The 16,188-nt window shown below is 32.0% G+C and overlaps 2 protein-coding genes across 2 annotated transcripts; one reads left to right on the plus strand and one right to left on the minus strand.

Annotated features, from left to right (window-relative positions):
• The first annotated feature begins 1,008 nt into the window (after window positions 1-1,008).
• LOC124836187 (F-box protein At4g22280-like) lies at window positions 1,009-3,631 on the plus strand. Its single transcript, XM_047311290.2, has 3 exons — window positions 1,009-1,172; window positions 2,178-3,152; window positions 3,309-3,631. The coding sequence occupies exons 1-3, from the start codon at window positions 1,152-1,154 to the stop codon at window positions 3,483-3,485; spliced, it is 1,173 nt and encodes a 390-aa protein (XP_047167246.2). The 5' UTR covers window positions 1,009-1,151; the 3' UTR covers window positions 3,486-3,631.
• Window positions 3,632-9,753: 6,122 nt separating this feature from the next.
• On the minus strand, window positions 9,754-13,073 carry LOC148199691 (uncharacterized). The gene is made up of 4 exons (XM_088112760.1): window positions 13,056-13,073; window positions 12,584-12,900; window positions 10,053-10,631; window positions 9,754-9,968 (listed from the first exon to the last, which is right to left on the minus strand). Exons 1-3 carry the CDS (start codon window positions 13,071-13,073, stop codon window positions 10,403-10,405), a joined length of 564 nt encoding a protein of 187 aa, XP_087968886.1. The 3' UTR covers window positions 9,754-9,968; window positions 10,053-10,402.
• Between the last annotated feature and the right edge of the window lie 3,115 nt (window positions 13,074-16,188).

A 16,188-nucleotide genomic window follows, 5' to 3' on the forward strand; every position in this document is an offset into this window, starting at 1 on the left:
TTCACACTTAACAAATTGATTTAATTAATCAAAACTTTATTCCTTACCAATTCATTAAATTAATCAAAAGTTTTGCATTATTTATTATCACAAAAACTTCAAATGTCTTATAAACAAACATTTAAATTTACACTTATTCTAATTTTAATTAATTACATTATGTCTTAACAATCCTAAAATATTTTAAATTCACCCTTCATATACTTGTTCATACTTATTCATAATTATTCATAATGAGTAAACTAATAATATTCAATAAATGTTTAATAATTACTAGATTACAATAAGTGTCCAAAATGTATTCATAATGTTTTTATATATGATAATTGTCCAAAATGTATTGACTTATGAATAGAAAAATCCTTATAATAAGTGTGGTCAACTTAGAACATAAACTATCTTGTTCATTTACCAACTTTATAAAAGGTATTCATAAAATATGAGTCAAACCTATTTCTTTATCTTGACTCATACTTCATCCAAACAGTCGACTTTTGTCTTAATCAATTTCTTTATTTAAATACTTTTAATCATTTTTTTTATAATAATTACACCATAAAATCACCTTTTGTCGTTTCATGTACTACCTTAGCTGTAGGGCATACATAGATGTATATGTTTGAAATATTAAGATCTATAAATTTAGTAAATAATAATTGTTTATATGTCTTTATAATATTTTTGTTGTCTTAATATATACTTTTGTTACAATATTTTAATTATTTCTGCTTTCATTTTTACATTTAATTAGTGGTGCTCTTATAAATTTGTTCTTTCTTTATCTTAGTTTTATTATTTATGTATTTATTTGATGGATAGACAGAATATATATATATATATATATAGTATCACAAAATTTAATAACCAAATTAATTAAATTTATAAGTTATCAAAGATGTAACTTAAATAAAGTATTGTATTAAATAGAAAAAATAAATAAATAACCCGCAATAAAAATAAAAAAATAAATAAAATCGCCTATATAAGAGCGAGAGAGCGGAGGATGTGTCACTCAAACAAACTATGTAATGATTCTTCACTCGGTCTGCGGCGCTTCAGTTTCAAATTGGTTTCATCGGTTTCAACGATTCATGTTTCAAACCCTAAACCAAACATTCAATAAAGAAATTTGAAGCCGCCGCTTTGTAACTATGACATCTCCAAAGGACAAGGTATTTCTTTTGCCTCCTATTTCCTTTTCTAATTATTTTAGAAATGACAGCAAAACAAGATTTTTTCTTAACTATGATAACTTCTAATGGGTTTTTTATTTCATAGAAAAAAAAAACATAATGGGAGGACTAAGGTTTATCATCAGATGTTAAGATTCTTGAGAAAAGAGATAGGGAGAGTAACTTGTTTCTTATTTTTATTCAAATTCAAATTATTGATTGAATAAGAGCCTGAAGGATTTTTTTAGAGTATTTATTAATAGGAAAAAGTTCTATATTTCCAGTCAAGAAACTCTGAAAAACACTTAGGCCTTTTGTGGATACACTGTTAGAAGAGCTTTTGATGTTTATCTACTGATGCATTTCCAGTCTTTATGGTCTGAAACACGCTTCTATAACTTGCATGCAATCAGATCCTTTGTGACTATAACTTGCATGTAAAATCAGATCCTTTGTGACCATAACTTGCATGCAATCAGATCCTTTATGACCATAACTTGCATGCAATCAGATTCTTTGTGACTATAACTTACATGTAAAATCAGATCCTTTGTGACCATAACTTGCATGCAATCAGATCCTTTATGATTATAACTTGCTTGCAATCAGATCCTTTGTGACCATAACTTGCATGCAATCAGATCCTTTTGTGACCTTAACTTAATCCGATCTTTGTGACTATAACTTGCATGTAATCAGATCCTTTGTGACTATAACTTGCATGTAAAATCAGATCCTTTTTTACTATAACTTGCATGCAATCAGATCCTTTGTGACTAAAGTGACAATAAGTAATTAAGTTTAAAGACTAAAGTGACAACAAGAGGATTTGGTTTGAATTTTCTTATTTTCATATGCTAATGTGATATTGTTTTACACCTTTATATGAATAAAATGGTTGTTTTCCTATAAAAATGAAAAATACTCTTAGAGAGGTTATTAATTTCCTTCAATTTAAAGCATATATGAGATAAAGAATATTGTTTCTAACATTTCTTTGGTCAGGTATCAATAGAAGGAAAAGTAGGAAAGTTGATTATGAAGACAAGGAAGAAGAGACAGAGGCCAAGTAGAAAAGATAGAGAAGGGAAGAGGGACAGGCTGAGTGAATTGCCTGATTGTGTTCTGATCCACATGATGGAGTTTATGGACACAAAGCATGCTGTTCAAACCTGTGTATTGTCTAAAAGATGGAAAGATCTCTGGAAACAGCTCACCACTCTTGCATTTAACACATCCTTCTTTAATAATGTTGTCAATTTCAGCAAATTTGTGTCTCACGTTCTGTCTAAACGTGATGGTTCCATTTCCCTGCTTAATCTTGAATTCACTCGTCGCGGTTATGCTCAACCCCACCTCCTGAATAGGCTCATGAAATATGCATCGTGGCACAATGTTCAACAGTTGACAATCTTTATAACTTTGAATAACAAATGCAGTTTTGATTTTCGCCCTTACATCTTTTCCTGTGACACCTTGACATTTCTTAAGCTTTATGTTAATACTTATGATCCTTCTATGATAGTACTTCCAGAGTATCTGTACATGCCAGCAATAAGAACCATGCAACTTCAGTCTGTCACTTTTACTGCATATGGCTGTGACTATGCTGAGCCATTTTGTTATTGTCCCGTGTTGAATACTTTGATACTTGAAGGTTGTTCCTTGCATAAAAATCAAAATTTCCTCCGTATATCTAATTCAAACCTTTCCAATCTGACCCTGGATGGTAGCTTTGAAGCAGGATTTTTCCCAATTGATCTTTGTACTCCAAACCTTACTTCTCTCACTCTATCGGGTCATACTGATCATCCATTAATTGGCTCACCCAATCTTTCTTTACTCGAGGAGGTAACCATTGAGTCACGTGGAAGTATATGTTATCACAAGACAGAGTTACTCATCATAAGCTGGCTGGAAGGGATAAGAAATGTAAAGTTAATGACAGTGTCTCTGAGTGCTCTTGACATAATACTACAAGTTAGTTACTATGCTTTTACTCTTTACCTCTTTATTTTTTCGTAAGGCTCATAAGATTCTTTTGTTCTTGTGCCATCTTTTTTCTATGACTTAGTCTTGCAATTAAGAATGTTGATCAAAGTATGTCTTCAATTCCAATTTTCTCTATATCTGTAGGATCTATCAAAACCTCTCTCAGCGGGCCTTCAACCTCCTCGTTTCCGTCAATTGAAGGCATTGATGGTGAGGAAACTACCATACGAAGAGCCATCTGATGATAGATTAAAAAGATCATTGAAATACCTACTTCAGAACTCTCCAATGACCAAAATTGAGTATGACTACGTTGATTGATGAAAGAGATATACATGCTTAGCTCTTGGGGTATAAAACTTTTCAAATTGTTCAGTTTTACTTTGTTCATGTTTCTATTTTTGCACTTATGTAGCAAGTTATGGATTGTGTTTGCGTGTCTTCAATGTACTTTTTTTTTCTTTCAATTTAGCAGATAAAAATTATAAAATTTAATAAGCTACCCCTAAGAGGAACAGTGTTTGAAACACAATTTTCATTGTTTTGATGTTGGTTTTGGAGGCTTTGAAATGATGAGGAAAATGATCTGTTTACTACTGAATTGAAACTGCATTAAAAAATTTTATTTATTACCTTTGAAACTACTGAATTGAAACTGCATTAAGAAACCTTTGAAATTGATCTGTTTACTACCTTTCAAATGACAATGATAGTAACTAGAGCGAATCACTTAACGGCCCAATGCTTAATACAAAAGTGATTGAAAGACATCAAAGTTATTAAGTGGCTGTAATCAGCTCGATGTGTTATATTTTAAACCTAACTTCTTTGGAGTCTAGGGACCAGATATGCAACCATCTCTTTTGATTAATTTATGTATCTCTAGCTGTAAAATATGTCCTACATTACATCTTGCTTTTCATGGTTAAGCTCTATTAAATGACTCATTGTTCATTTTCTAAACTTGAGATACTTTTTCTGACTGCAAAGAAAATGTTTGTGATACAAGTCTACAACACGCTTAAAACTTAATTTTGTGATTTATTCTCAGACCTCAAATCTGGAACCTTGAATTTGGTTTAAAGTTGGATTTAGGAAAGTTAGAAGTTATTGTCCTTTTAATGGTCTAGAGTATATCGTTAGACTATTGTAGGTGGTTGATAAAATTGTAATTGTTCCTTAAACGTGACAGCGTAATTTTATATGTTGACCATTTATTTTTGGCTGAATTTCAATACTGTTTTTTGTGTTACTCTTATTTACCGCTGCTTTTGACTGAGAACACACCAGCTGTTTATGATTGCATTCATACAAAGTGTAATATTGCATTCATACAAACAGTTTCAATCTTTTAATCATATCCAATCATTCACACAATGATTCCAATCAGATATCCAACATCCAATCAATCATAAGATTTCAATCAATCATAAGATTTCAATCAACCAATAAGCAAAGGATATGGATAAACATTAAACCATAAAATTCAAACGTAAGTTTGACGTCGAAGATTATAGGCCTAAGTTACTTGTTTATATACACGTCGAGTAGTAAAGAATACGACGTTTTATATGTGAATAAATAGTTATATTTAAAGGAAGATTTGACGTCCACTGTAAGGGGACGAGACATTCAATAGAAAAAGGTTGAACATAAATTTGACATCGAATTATGTAAACCGACTTTACTTATTTATAAAAACGTCAAGCAATGAAGAGTTGGACGTCAAATATGTGAATAAATAGTTATATTTAGAGGAAAATTTGGCGTCCTCTGTATAAGGACTAGATGCAAAGTTGACGTCGAATTTGCTGGATGGTCGATGTTACCCTTGCTGAGCTAGAGAGAAACTCGTCCAGCGTTGCATTCTGATGGTAATCCATTGTAAATGGTTTAACGTCGATCAATGTACAGGGTGATGTTAATATAACGTCGAGCAGTGTATAGTTTGACATCAACTCCAGTGTTATTCAAGACCTTGTTGCATAGCACCGTGGAGACCTTGGCTCCCTCGCGTTCTCGTCGCCGAAAGGGGCATAATCTATTTTGTAGAAGCAGGCGAAAATTCTCACTCCCCCAATCTACAAAACCTTAATTTTGGGGTAGGGAAGAGGCTTACACGTGGCATCCCTCATTGGTCACGTAACGTCTCAGTCAAAGCTGGTCAACAAGTCTTCTTTGGTCAAAGGTAATCAAACAGAGGTTCTGGTGAAATTTTGGAAAATTCAGAAGGGGCTAAAGTACAATTAGAATAACTTTCAGAGGTTTTTCTACAATTTTGAAAAATTCAAAAGGACGTAAAAGGAATTTCAAGGACAATTCAGTTTATAACTAATTTAAATATCTATAAAATATTCTTAACAACTAATTAAATCTGATGAATATTTGAAGGATATAAGATATAAGATAAAATATTTTATCAACAAAATATTCAGAGTTTAAGTTCAATCAAGCCCTATATAAAGAGATCTAGGAGAGACAAAAATCACAACTCATTCATTCTCTCAGACTCATCCACTAGAGGCTATCATTCATCCCTCCTTTCACTTTTATTTTATCATGTGCTTCACTCCATTCATGGAGGGTTAAGCTTCTAGGGCTATTCCACTATAATTTCATTATGGATTTTGGGGTTAAGTTGAATTGATGAATTTTTTTCTTTTCATTATTGATTTGAATTATTTTTCTTCTATGTCTTTCATCTCTTAATCATATTAAAACCAATGATTTTTGCATCATAAGGTGTTTGAATCCACATGCATATTAATCATATGAGTTCAAGGGTTTCTAGGTTTGATTGAGAATCTACTTTGATTGAATTTAGGAACTTTCATATGATTAAATGAGTTTTTGCTATCAATTGAGAATGTACTTTGATTGGTGGTAATAATTTCAACTATAATTAATTGAAAATTTACTTTGATTAATTAGTTTTTAATTTGGTTAGGAGATTTAAGAATAGACATGATTAAACAAAATAGGATTTAATTGAGAATGTAGTTTAGTTGAATTTATTGTGAATAATCTAGAAATTTTGATTGGTTTCTATGTTTCCTATTTGTTTTTCAAACATTCTCCAAACATTAACTTCATTAGCATATTTTCTCACTTTTATTCTTGAACATTGCATAACCTTCATAAGAGTTAAATATTGAAAAACAATTTCCTATTCATTGATAGACGACTCAAAATTATTTTAATTCCACTTAAATACTACTTAATACTGAGATTTTCTTAAAAATAGTATTATAATTTGATAACTTATGTTAGAAACCACGTTCTGTTTGAAATTATGGTAAATGTATCATTAGAATTAAGGGAAATCACAGTAGCCCGAGAATTTTCTAGTTATTTCATATATCTTCTTGCACATCTTTCTATTTTAGAAAATTAGATCCTCAGTCACAAATTGCATGTGTCTTAGACACATGTAAAATTTACAGGAAGCAACATGTAAATTTATAGTTCATTTTATGGAACTCAAATATAGTTCATTTGAATTACTTAAGATAAAAATTAGCTTGAATTCTCATGATGACACATGGTTTAGCACGCGTATACTGTAAGGTATTAGTCATAGAGTTCCTAAAATAATGAAAAGAAAATATTTATATAAAGATAAAAATATAAATTAAAATATTATATTATTTACATATAAATTAAAAAATAATTCACTCCAGCATATCCAAATTTAAAAGGTAACTAAAATTTAGTTACACCTTAGATATAATTTAAAAAAAATATCTATAAGCGGATCATTATTATTTAATTTTATATTCAATGATGTGCTAACCATAACTTGAAAGCTTATCTCGAAATGAATAAGATGTGTTTTAAAACATACAATTTGGAAACAAAACTTTTGAAGAAGAAATTGATTGTGAGTCAATAAATTCGTAAAGGTTTAAAATGAATCAACATGTTTTAGTTTTGAATTGAAATATATGCGTAGCCATTTCAAGTTATAGGTAGTCTTTTTGAGTTAGAACCATAATGTTGATGTTATGAACCGAAAAACAGGTGCAAAGAAAGGAGATACCATCAAAGATATATATAGAGAGATAGTACCATTCATCATCAATTGTGTGTGACATATATTTGTGTATCTAACATTCGTGTTGAAGGCCTATTAGGATTAAACCAGGAAAAAGTAACATCATATAGTTTTCTCACTGTGTTACTCTAAGGAGTGTTGATTGTATTTATCTGCAACTTTCTTTATGTATCCATTTGTGTGATTTCTTCATGATGTTGGTTCCTTCTTCCTTGCCCGCTTTATCCAATGAACTATACCAAGTTTGACATTTTATCCTGTTTTGTTTTTGAGAAAAATGCAATTAGGAAAATGTATGACAGATTTGTGTAGAATCTGTTGTTGTACATGTGCATCTGGATTACAAAGTGGCTATTCTAACATTGTATATATGATTTACTTTTGAAGTATTTGGTCTTGGTTTTTGCAGGCAATACTATATAATCCATTTATAGAATTTTTTGAATTCTTTTTGGCTATCTTTTGAAAGCTTTACGCAATTTTGATGATCAATTATCCACTCATTGTGAAGGAGTTATCCCAAGAAATAGGGCTTAGTTGTAACATTTCTGGGTGAGTTCTCCATGAGGCACTAATATTATTGACTTTTTACACTTTTCTTAATAAAATATTAATTGTGTTTATGCTTTAATAATAAGTTATGGATATTGTATAATTCTGATGTGCAGGATACTGTCAAAAAAGTTGTGAAAAAGAGAAATATAGAAAACCTTTGTCTAAAGTCCATAGTTGGTATAACAACGAAAGTTATTCAGAAAAAGGAGCAGAGAACTTAGAAGTTCAAGATGCTGCTAGAGAAAATGCTGTCATGAAAACTGCAGCAGAGATTGTCTACATTTTGACTCATCTATTTCAATCTTTTATTCCATTTTTCACCTTTAAGTTGACTTCGTGTAAATATATATTACACTTTTAACTATACACTTTAATTATGTTAGTTATTTGAAGTTATACTCTTCTAAATATACTATATTTTTTTAATTTTTGGTTAATTTATCCATATTATTTACATATTTAAATTTTTTAAGGTGATTTATATATTTTTTTCTGAAAAATTAGTAGAATAATTTGAGTTATAGAAAAAATAGTTTATCTTAAATTAATTATTTAAATAAATCTTAATGTGTAAATTTTATGATATTATATTAGTAATTAATATTTGTCTGTTGAATAAAGTAAAATGTATTTCTTATTTTATATTCTCAAATACACAATCTAAAATATAAAATAATTTTATTTTAAAGATATAAAACTATGAAGATGGAGGTAAAAATTATAGAAATACAAAAGCAAATGGCAAAAAGAATAGTTTACTCCCACTACAAAAATATAGATTTTTTTCGAGAGTTATTTTTTTCATTTCCAATAGTTTTAACTCTTAAAAAGTGCGTTACTCGAGGTTAGAAAAATTATTGGAAAAAGTTGTGTCGCTAAGTAATTATCGACGTTTTTTTAGAAACCGTCGCAATTTTCAAGAGTTTTGAGAAAACTGTCGAAATTAGCGGGAGTTTTGTTGGAACCGCTGGATTTAGCGTGAGTTTTGCTGACACCACCGATTTAACCGGGGTTTGATAAAACTGTCGATAAAAACTAACCAGCGTTTGTTAAAACTATTGGTACTAAGGTTTCTAAAACTGCCCCTATTTGTAGGGTTTACCCAATCGGAATTCTAAAACCGCCGAAAACGTGTACATTTTTTTTTGTTTTTTATTGTAATAAAATGAAATTATGATAAAATTAGTTTTATTAACCAAATAGACTATGAAATAATATGAACTAAAACTGAATATTATATATTAAATAAATTACATTGTTCAACATATTAATATGTTCATATAATTAATTGTTCAATATTAAAAGAAAGATGTTCAATACTAAATTAAAATACTAAAAATATGACTAAGATGTTCATTACATTACTAAAAAAGAAACAATGTCTAATTTTGTTCTTCTTGTTACTTTCATGGTTTGACATACCTGTAATATAACATAATATTTAGTCGATAATATATTTAATAAAAATAATAATACAAATTAAACTTTAGCATATAAAAATATAAAATCATATAATGAACTGGAGACAGTAAAGTAACATATAATGCATAAATTCTACTATTTTTTTTCTTTACTAAAAAATAAGCAGCAAATAACATTGTGGCAGATTCAATAACCTTTAACATTTTTTATATCAGAACACATGAATATGAGTAATTAACCTTTAACATTTCTTATACTAATTCAATAATCAGATTTGAAAACACTATTTTTTTTATACTGAATGGATTTATAAGAACTGAAAATGGATCTAGAAAATAAATAAAAAATTAATTAATGTAGAAAATATTTTTTTAATAAAGTGTAAGGAATTTGAGAACCCTTGATAGAAACTTAAGCCAAGTAAGAATTTTAAAATCCAAAAAGATACAAAAACTGTCTAGTAAGATGATTAATATCATTATTTTAAAAAGAAAAATAATTTATTGGACTATTACATTACATACTTAACTGGTGTAGCTTCTTCTGGCAGAGTTAAAAAATGTCAAGGTAAAGGAAAAGGAAGAAAGAGTTAAAAAAAGTACTTTTTTCATCAGAAGCAATGCTATTCTGGTCATTGGTGATTATATCACTTTCAAGTACAATTCCTCATGATCCAGACAATGAAAGAGTCAATGAAGCCATTTTATAACATCTAATTCCGTTTAACTTCTCCGCAAAAAGACATCAACGATATTGGTTTTTCCATTTTGCTCCTGTAACCAAAATAAACACCATAATATTTAGAAATAGAAATAAGTGTGTTTTTATATTAAAAAAACACTTTCAGTATAACTTACCTTCACATCCATGTAAATTAAATCAACAAGATGCACCAAATAAATATTCTTTTACATCCTGAGGCATGCAGAGGAGGAAGATGCATCACATATTAACTTAAAAGTTTGCATTCTAGTGAAAGGAGAACATTTATCCTCTAATTGATCAGAAAACATAGATAAAACCTACAAAAAGAAAATGAATTATCACATTAGGCTACAATGATATTGTAAAGTATTATAATTTGACAAAAGAAAAATACTTACTACAAAGATATAGATGACAAATACTTACCCATTTCGGTTGGGAAAGAGATTGGGAAAATTCTCTGGTGCTGTTGAAGCTTTCTCCCAGAGGAATCCAACAACTATTAAAATTCTCTAAAGCCTAATATATTTAAGTCTACAAGGTGGGAGGCAGAGATTTTGAAGGTATTGATTTCCCCATAGTATATACAACTATCAAAATATAGAGATTCAAAATTGACACAACCCTTAAATGAATCAAAAGAATTTTCCCATCCACACTCAAATCGGCAACCACAGATGTACATGTTTTTAAGAGAAGGAAGATCAAAAGTTGCGGGCTCAGTAGTAGGACTGGGCACAGTTTCCTTAAAAACACTAAACTACAGTTTATCTATATTGTTTTGTACTTAAAAAACTTAAACTATTTTTACTAAAAACCAATTATACTGTTTAATAGTTCAGTTTAAAAACCAATTACTAAAACCCAATTGTACTGTTTAATAGTACAGTTAATTGTGAACTGTGGTTTAGGTCATTTTTTATCACAATTTTCTCCCCGTCTCCTACATCCTACATTGCTTTCTCAACTCTTGCCCTATTGAAAGCTTGCCGCCGTCCAAGGTTCGCCGCTGTCGAAGGCTCTCCGCCGTCGAAGGCTCTCCACCGTCGAAGGCTCACCGCCGTTGAAGACTCACCGAAGGTTTTTCCGCATTTTGTCGTCGCCGAACGGTTGGCTCTACCACCATCACCGAAGGGTCGTCGCCGTCGAAGGTTTGCCGCCATCGAAGTTTTGCCGCTGTCTCTCTAATGTTGTGGCATTGCTACGTATAGCACCGCACAAGCTGAAATGCTGCCATTTCTTTGTTTTGGTATGCCTCTCTCCCTTTTCAGTGGAAAAGGTGGTACTTTTTTTTATGGAATTTTGATGAGTGTCTCTGTTGTTTTACTTGTGTGGAGTGGGAGAAACTGGGGTTCTTTTGTTTTTTTTTTTTTCTGTTCCTGTAGTAAGTTGTGATATGTTACAGTGTATGGACCCATTTGTGCTGTTTCCTTAATGTTTGTTCTTGAAAAATTGGTTTTTTTTTTTGTGATTCTAGGTTGTTTCTCTTTGTTTCCTTTGGCTCGTGGATTAAGATTAAGGAACTCTTTGAAGATTAAGGTTCTAAATTATGGTCGCAGAGTCTATTTTTGTTGAGTTCTTGGTATTGCAGGAAATTGCAGCGTGGTTGTGGACTATTTTTTTAAAATCTTGTTCAAGGGTTTAAAAGATCTACAGACTCTTTCAAGGTTTCAAAAATGATTTGCAGATGCAATTGTGCCACAATTTCAAAGCTTTTTGGGGTCTCCAGTTATAAATGGAGCCGCATTTGTTCTATTTATTTAGTTTTCGGTAATGTCTTGGATTGTGACAAAACCATCACTATAGTTGCAATTTAGAACCTTGGACTTATGGTTTAGTTTCAAGTGAGGAGAGGAACTGGAAAAAAATAAAAAACATCTTTTTCTATAAGAAAACTCTTAATTGGAGGGGAGGTATTTGAGTTCCTCATTTTCCCTTCCCTCTAAACCTTTGAAGCAAACAACAAATTTTATTCAAATCTCTCTCTCCTTCCTTGTTTTTATATTTGTGTTGTATGAGGATTGGATCCCATGAACTGTAGTTTAAGTCATTTATGCATAATATTGTTAAAATCTAAGGAAAAAAAGATAAAAAATGCTATTTGTATTGATTTCTTGATTGGTAAATTGGAATGAAACTATTGGTGTTTTAAGGAAAAAATTTAAATACATCATTAACTGTGTTGATCTTTAACCCAAACCTATATTATGCCAATTACTAAATTGAAACTTTAATTTTGATCAGAGAACACCAAAAGCACTAAGGGATTTCTATCTACGTTTTGTCCTTGGCATTATACTTACTTTATCGGTTAATATTGATTTTTCGTTAAATTTCCTTTTTAAGTATTTGGTTGAGTTAAATTTTTAAGTATCTCACTTATCCCCACAGTAGAGCTCAGCGTTGAAAAACTAGAGGAGCAGGCTTCAGTATTGTAGAAAGAACTAAGCTTGAAAGGAAGGAAAACTCTTAATGTGTTGAAAGAGTTGGTTGGACTGTGAGCAGTATACTGCACTATAAAAATAGTTAACTGAACCGCACTGATTATAAGTGAACTAAAAAATAGTTCAGTTTAGTTACTCTGAACTATTTTTTAGTTCAGTGCAGTTTTCCTAAATTGGTTTATAGTTAACTATAAACTTTTACAGTGCAGTACACTATAAGACAATTTGCCCACCCCTACTCAGTAGATATGTAATAAAGTTTGAGAGTAGTGAGAGATGTACATACAGAGAGTTTAAGAAGGTTGCTCACAAAACACTCAGCAAGGATTGTAAATACCTCAATGGTAGTGGTGATGGATGATGTATCAATAACATGGTCAATGATGGCATCTACCAAATGTCCATCATCAAGGTCATGGTGACACTTCAAATTAACATTGAAAACATTGATGGAAGTATCTCTGCAAGACAAAAAATTATCTACAAAATCCACAAAAGATATAGCATCTTGGAATGATGAGTCATCGAAGTTAATAACCAGAAGCAAGAGAAAATTCTTTTGAAGAAAATATTATGTGCACATACTTCATTCAATCATGATTGTTTGACTTAATAAATACAGCGGTTGGAATTTAATTATACCACCTAACAATAAGCAATTCATGGAGCAATATCCTTAAAACATTCTTAAGATGCAGCTTCCAGTCGTACCTTCATAAGGAGTTCCATTGGACATCGATAAAGCATTTGCTTGAAATGAACTTTCAATATGAAGAATTTCGTTTTCAAGGCTAACAAACCTCTCCAGAATAACTGGTGTGTTGACGAAACTCTGCAAAATACACTCCACTCCAAAAGAAAAGAAGACAAAAAACAAAGTGAGCAAAATCAACTTCATAAATCCTAAATTGGATAAATGTGGATGCTGAAAGGAGAAGCAAGGGATAAAATTGAAGAGCCAGGAAGAGTGAAGAGCCTGTGAAGTGAAGAGTCTTCTTGAAACACGTGACATTAGACGAACGCGGAGTGTGGCGAACCCTCCTCACTAGCACAAATCTCCCGCAACAGCGTCATTGTCTTGTTGTGGTTCCCGCGGCAGAGTGTGCTGAAAGCACGCTCACATTCGAGCTTGATTGTGGAGTACTCATAACCCTCTGATTGGGGCAGAAATAATTCAATCTTGCTAGGGCTATGTGGTTTATGATGGGAAACATTGCTAACATTAGCGTTCGGCGAGGTGGCATTGTTGGCGACTCGGCCAATGCCGGATTACAGCAGAGAAGCCGTTGCGGGTTGTTTCGTCGCGGCGCAGCGTTTCACCTTTTGTGCCCCCATCGAAGAAATAGAGAAAGAGTTACCAGAGGAAGATAATGAGTGGTAAAGAATCTGAAAGGTATTGAGAAATTTGAATAAAAAGGGTTAGTGATAAGGGAAGCTGAGAAGGAAAGAAAGAAAAATGAAGAGTATGCATGGAAATGTAAAGACTCGGAAGTGGTGAAAAAGAAAAAGGAAAGTGGCAAAGATTTTAACACTAACGCTTTTCAAAAAATAATAATTTAAGATTAGAAATAAAAAAACTCAGTTGCGGTTATGTGTACTAAACCGTCGAAAATTTTATTTAGGAAAAAATAAAACTTAACCGGAGTTTTTATTAAACCGCAGGAAGTTAATAGAAGTTTTTAGAAACTCAAAAAAAAACCCCTACTATATTATATTATTTTTGTAGTGTCTTAAGGATGAATGTCTCACGAGGCAACCAAGGAACGACACCGGATTGCATTAATGTAGTTGAAACAACTTTTCGTTTCCAAGCTTCACCCCTCCACCCATAAGAGTGGAGCTTAGAAGATTTTTTGTAGCATCATTCAACAAAGTTAAATGGGAAGACAAGTCCAAATAAAGTGGATCAAAGGATGAAAGATATGGAGAGAGTTTTTTATGCTAAGAAGTGCTTGTATGAGAACAGATTGACTTATACCATATACATGCTCATTAGAGAAGCAAGACATCATTGGGCTAGTATGAGGATGGTGTTAGAGGAGAATGGAGAAGTGGTGACCTAGGATCTATTCAAACAAAACTTCATTGCTAAATATTTCCCAAATAGTATGAGATATGCTAAAGAAGCGAAGTTTCTAGAGCTTGTGCAAAGGGAACACGTCTGTTGTTGAGTATGTCAAAGGGTCTAGACACTTGAGGCGTTTACACACCATAATCATGGATGAAGAATGACATTGTAGAAAGTTTGAGAATGGTTTAAGAGGTGATGTCAAGTTGATAATGGCACCTTTCTCTATTAAATAATTTATCGCCTTAGTATAAAAAGAAAGGGTGATGGAGAAGTTGAAGGTGAAAGTTGAAGCTCAACAAAGGCAACAATACAAGGTTGAAGGACCATCTGGGTCCAAGCCTAAGTAGAACAGAGGAAGAAATCATACTCTAGCCTCAGCCTTAGGGGTCTAGAGGGGTTTTCTTCTTAGTAGCAGTTTCATCAATGCAAGATTTAGTGCTTTTAGTGTAGAGGCCTACATCTAAGGAGTGTCTGCCTTAATTGGTTGGTTTAAGGAAGTGAAATATGTGTGGGAAAGAGGGGCACTTTGCAAAATAATGTCCTTCTAATAGGAATGCTATAGCAAGATCTCAACCTAGTAGAATAAGGGAGGCGGCATACCTTAGGCATTAGGAAGAGTTTATGCTATGACCGGAGAAAAGGCAGCTAGTTTAGGTTACCTTATAATTGGATTTTTTTTTACAGTTGGTAGGAATTTGAGTGTTTTGTAAGACTCTAGAGCGACACACTCCTTTGTGCCAAAATTTTGTGTTCAAGAGTTGGATTTCTTGTGAAGGAGTTGTAGTATGATCTAATGGTATCTACTCCAACTTCAAGTTTAGTCCAGATGTTTGCATTATGTATTAGATGTCTGGTAGTGTTAGAGAAACTCAACTTGATATGCATACCATTATAGGGATTAAATGTGATCTTAGGAATGGATGATTATCTGCCAATTACATTCTTATTGATTGCAATGAGAAGAAGTTGTTGTTTCTTAGCATACAAGAATTAAAGTTATTATCATCTCATCAAGTTTTAAAGGAGAGTCTTAATGATTTATTATCTTAACTCACTTAGAGGTTGTGAAAGATGATAGAAAGTGTAAAGATACTTGTTGTGAGGGAGTTTGAAGATGTACTTTCGAATGGAGTACCGGGGTTTCCTCCTAGGAGAGAAATGGAACTATTAATTGATCTTGTATCAAGAGCAGGACCAATATCAATGGCCCCATACTGTATGGCTCCAACAAAGTTGGTTGAGTTAAATAAGCACATAAAGGAGCTCTTGGAGAAGCAGTTCATAAGGCCAAGCGTGTCACCATAGGAAGCACCTGTGTTGTTGGTGAAGAAGAAAGATAGTAGCTCTGGGTTGTGTGTTGATTACAGACAGTAAACAAGTTAACCATAAAGAACAAGTATCCATTGTCGAGAATAGTTGATCCGAGGGATCACATGCATGGTGTTGTGGTGTTTTCAAGGATTGATCTAAGATTGGGGTACCATTAGATTTTGGTTAAGGCTAATGATGTGCAAAAGATAGCCTTCAAGTCTAGATATGGAAACTATGAGTATGTACTTATGCCTTTTGATGTAACTAGTGCTCTTACACTGTTCATTGACTATATGAGCAGGATCTTTCGATCTTTCTTAGATAAGTTTGTCATAGTCTTTATAGACGACATTCTTATCTATTCCAAGATTCACGAGGAGCATACTGACACTTAAGGATGATGCTTGGCCTTCTAAGGGAGAAGAAGTTGTATGTCAAATTATCCAAGTTTGAGTTTTGGAT

Source organism: Vigna umbellata, chromosome 4 (genome assembly GCF_029865625.1).
Source record: "Vigna umbellata cultivar VRB3 chromosome 4, Vumbellata_1.0, whole genome shotgun sequence".
Classification (NCBI taxonomy): Eukaryota; Viridiplantae; Streptophyta; class Magnoliopsida; order Fabales; family Fabaceae; genus Vigna; species Vigna umbellata.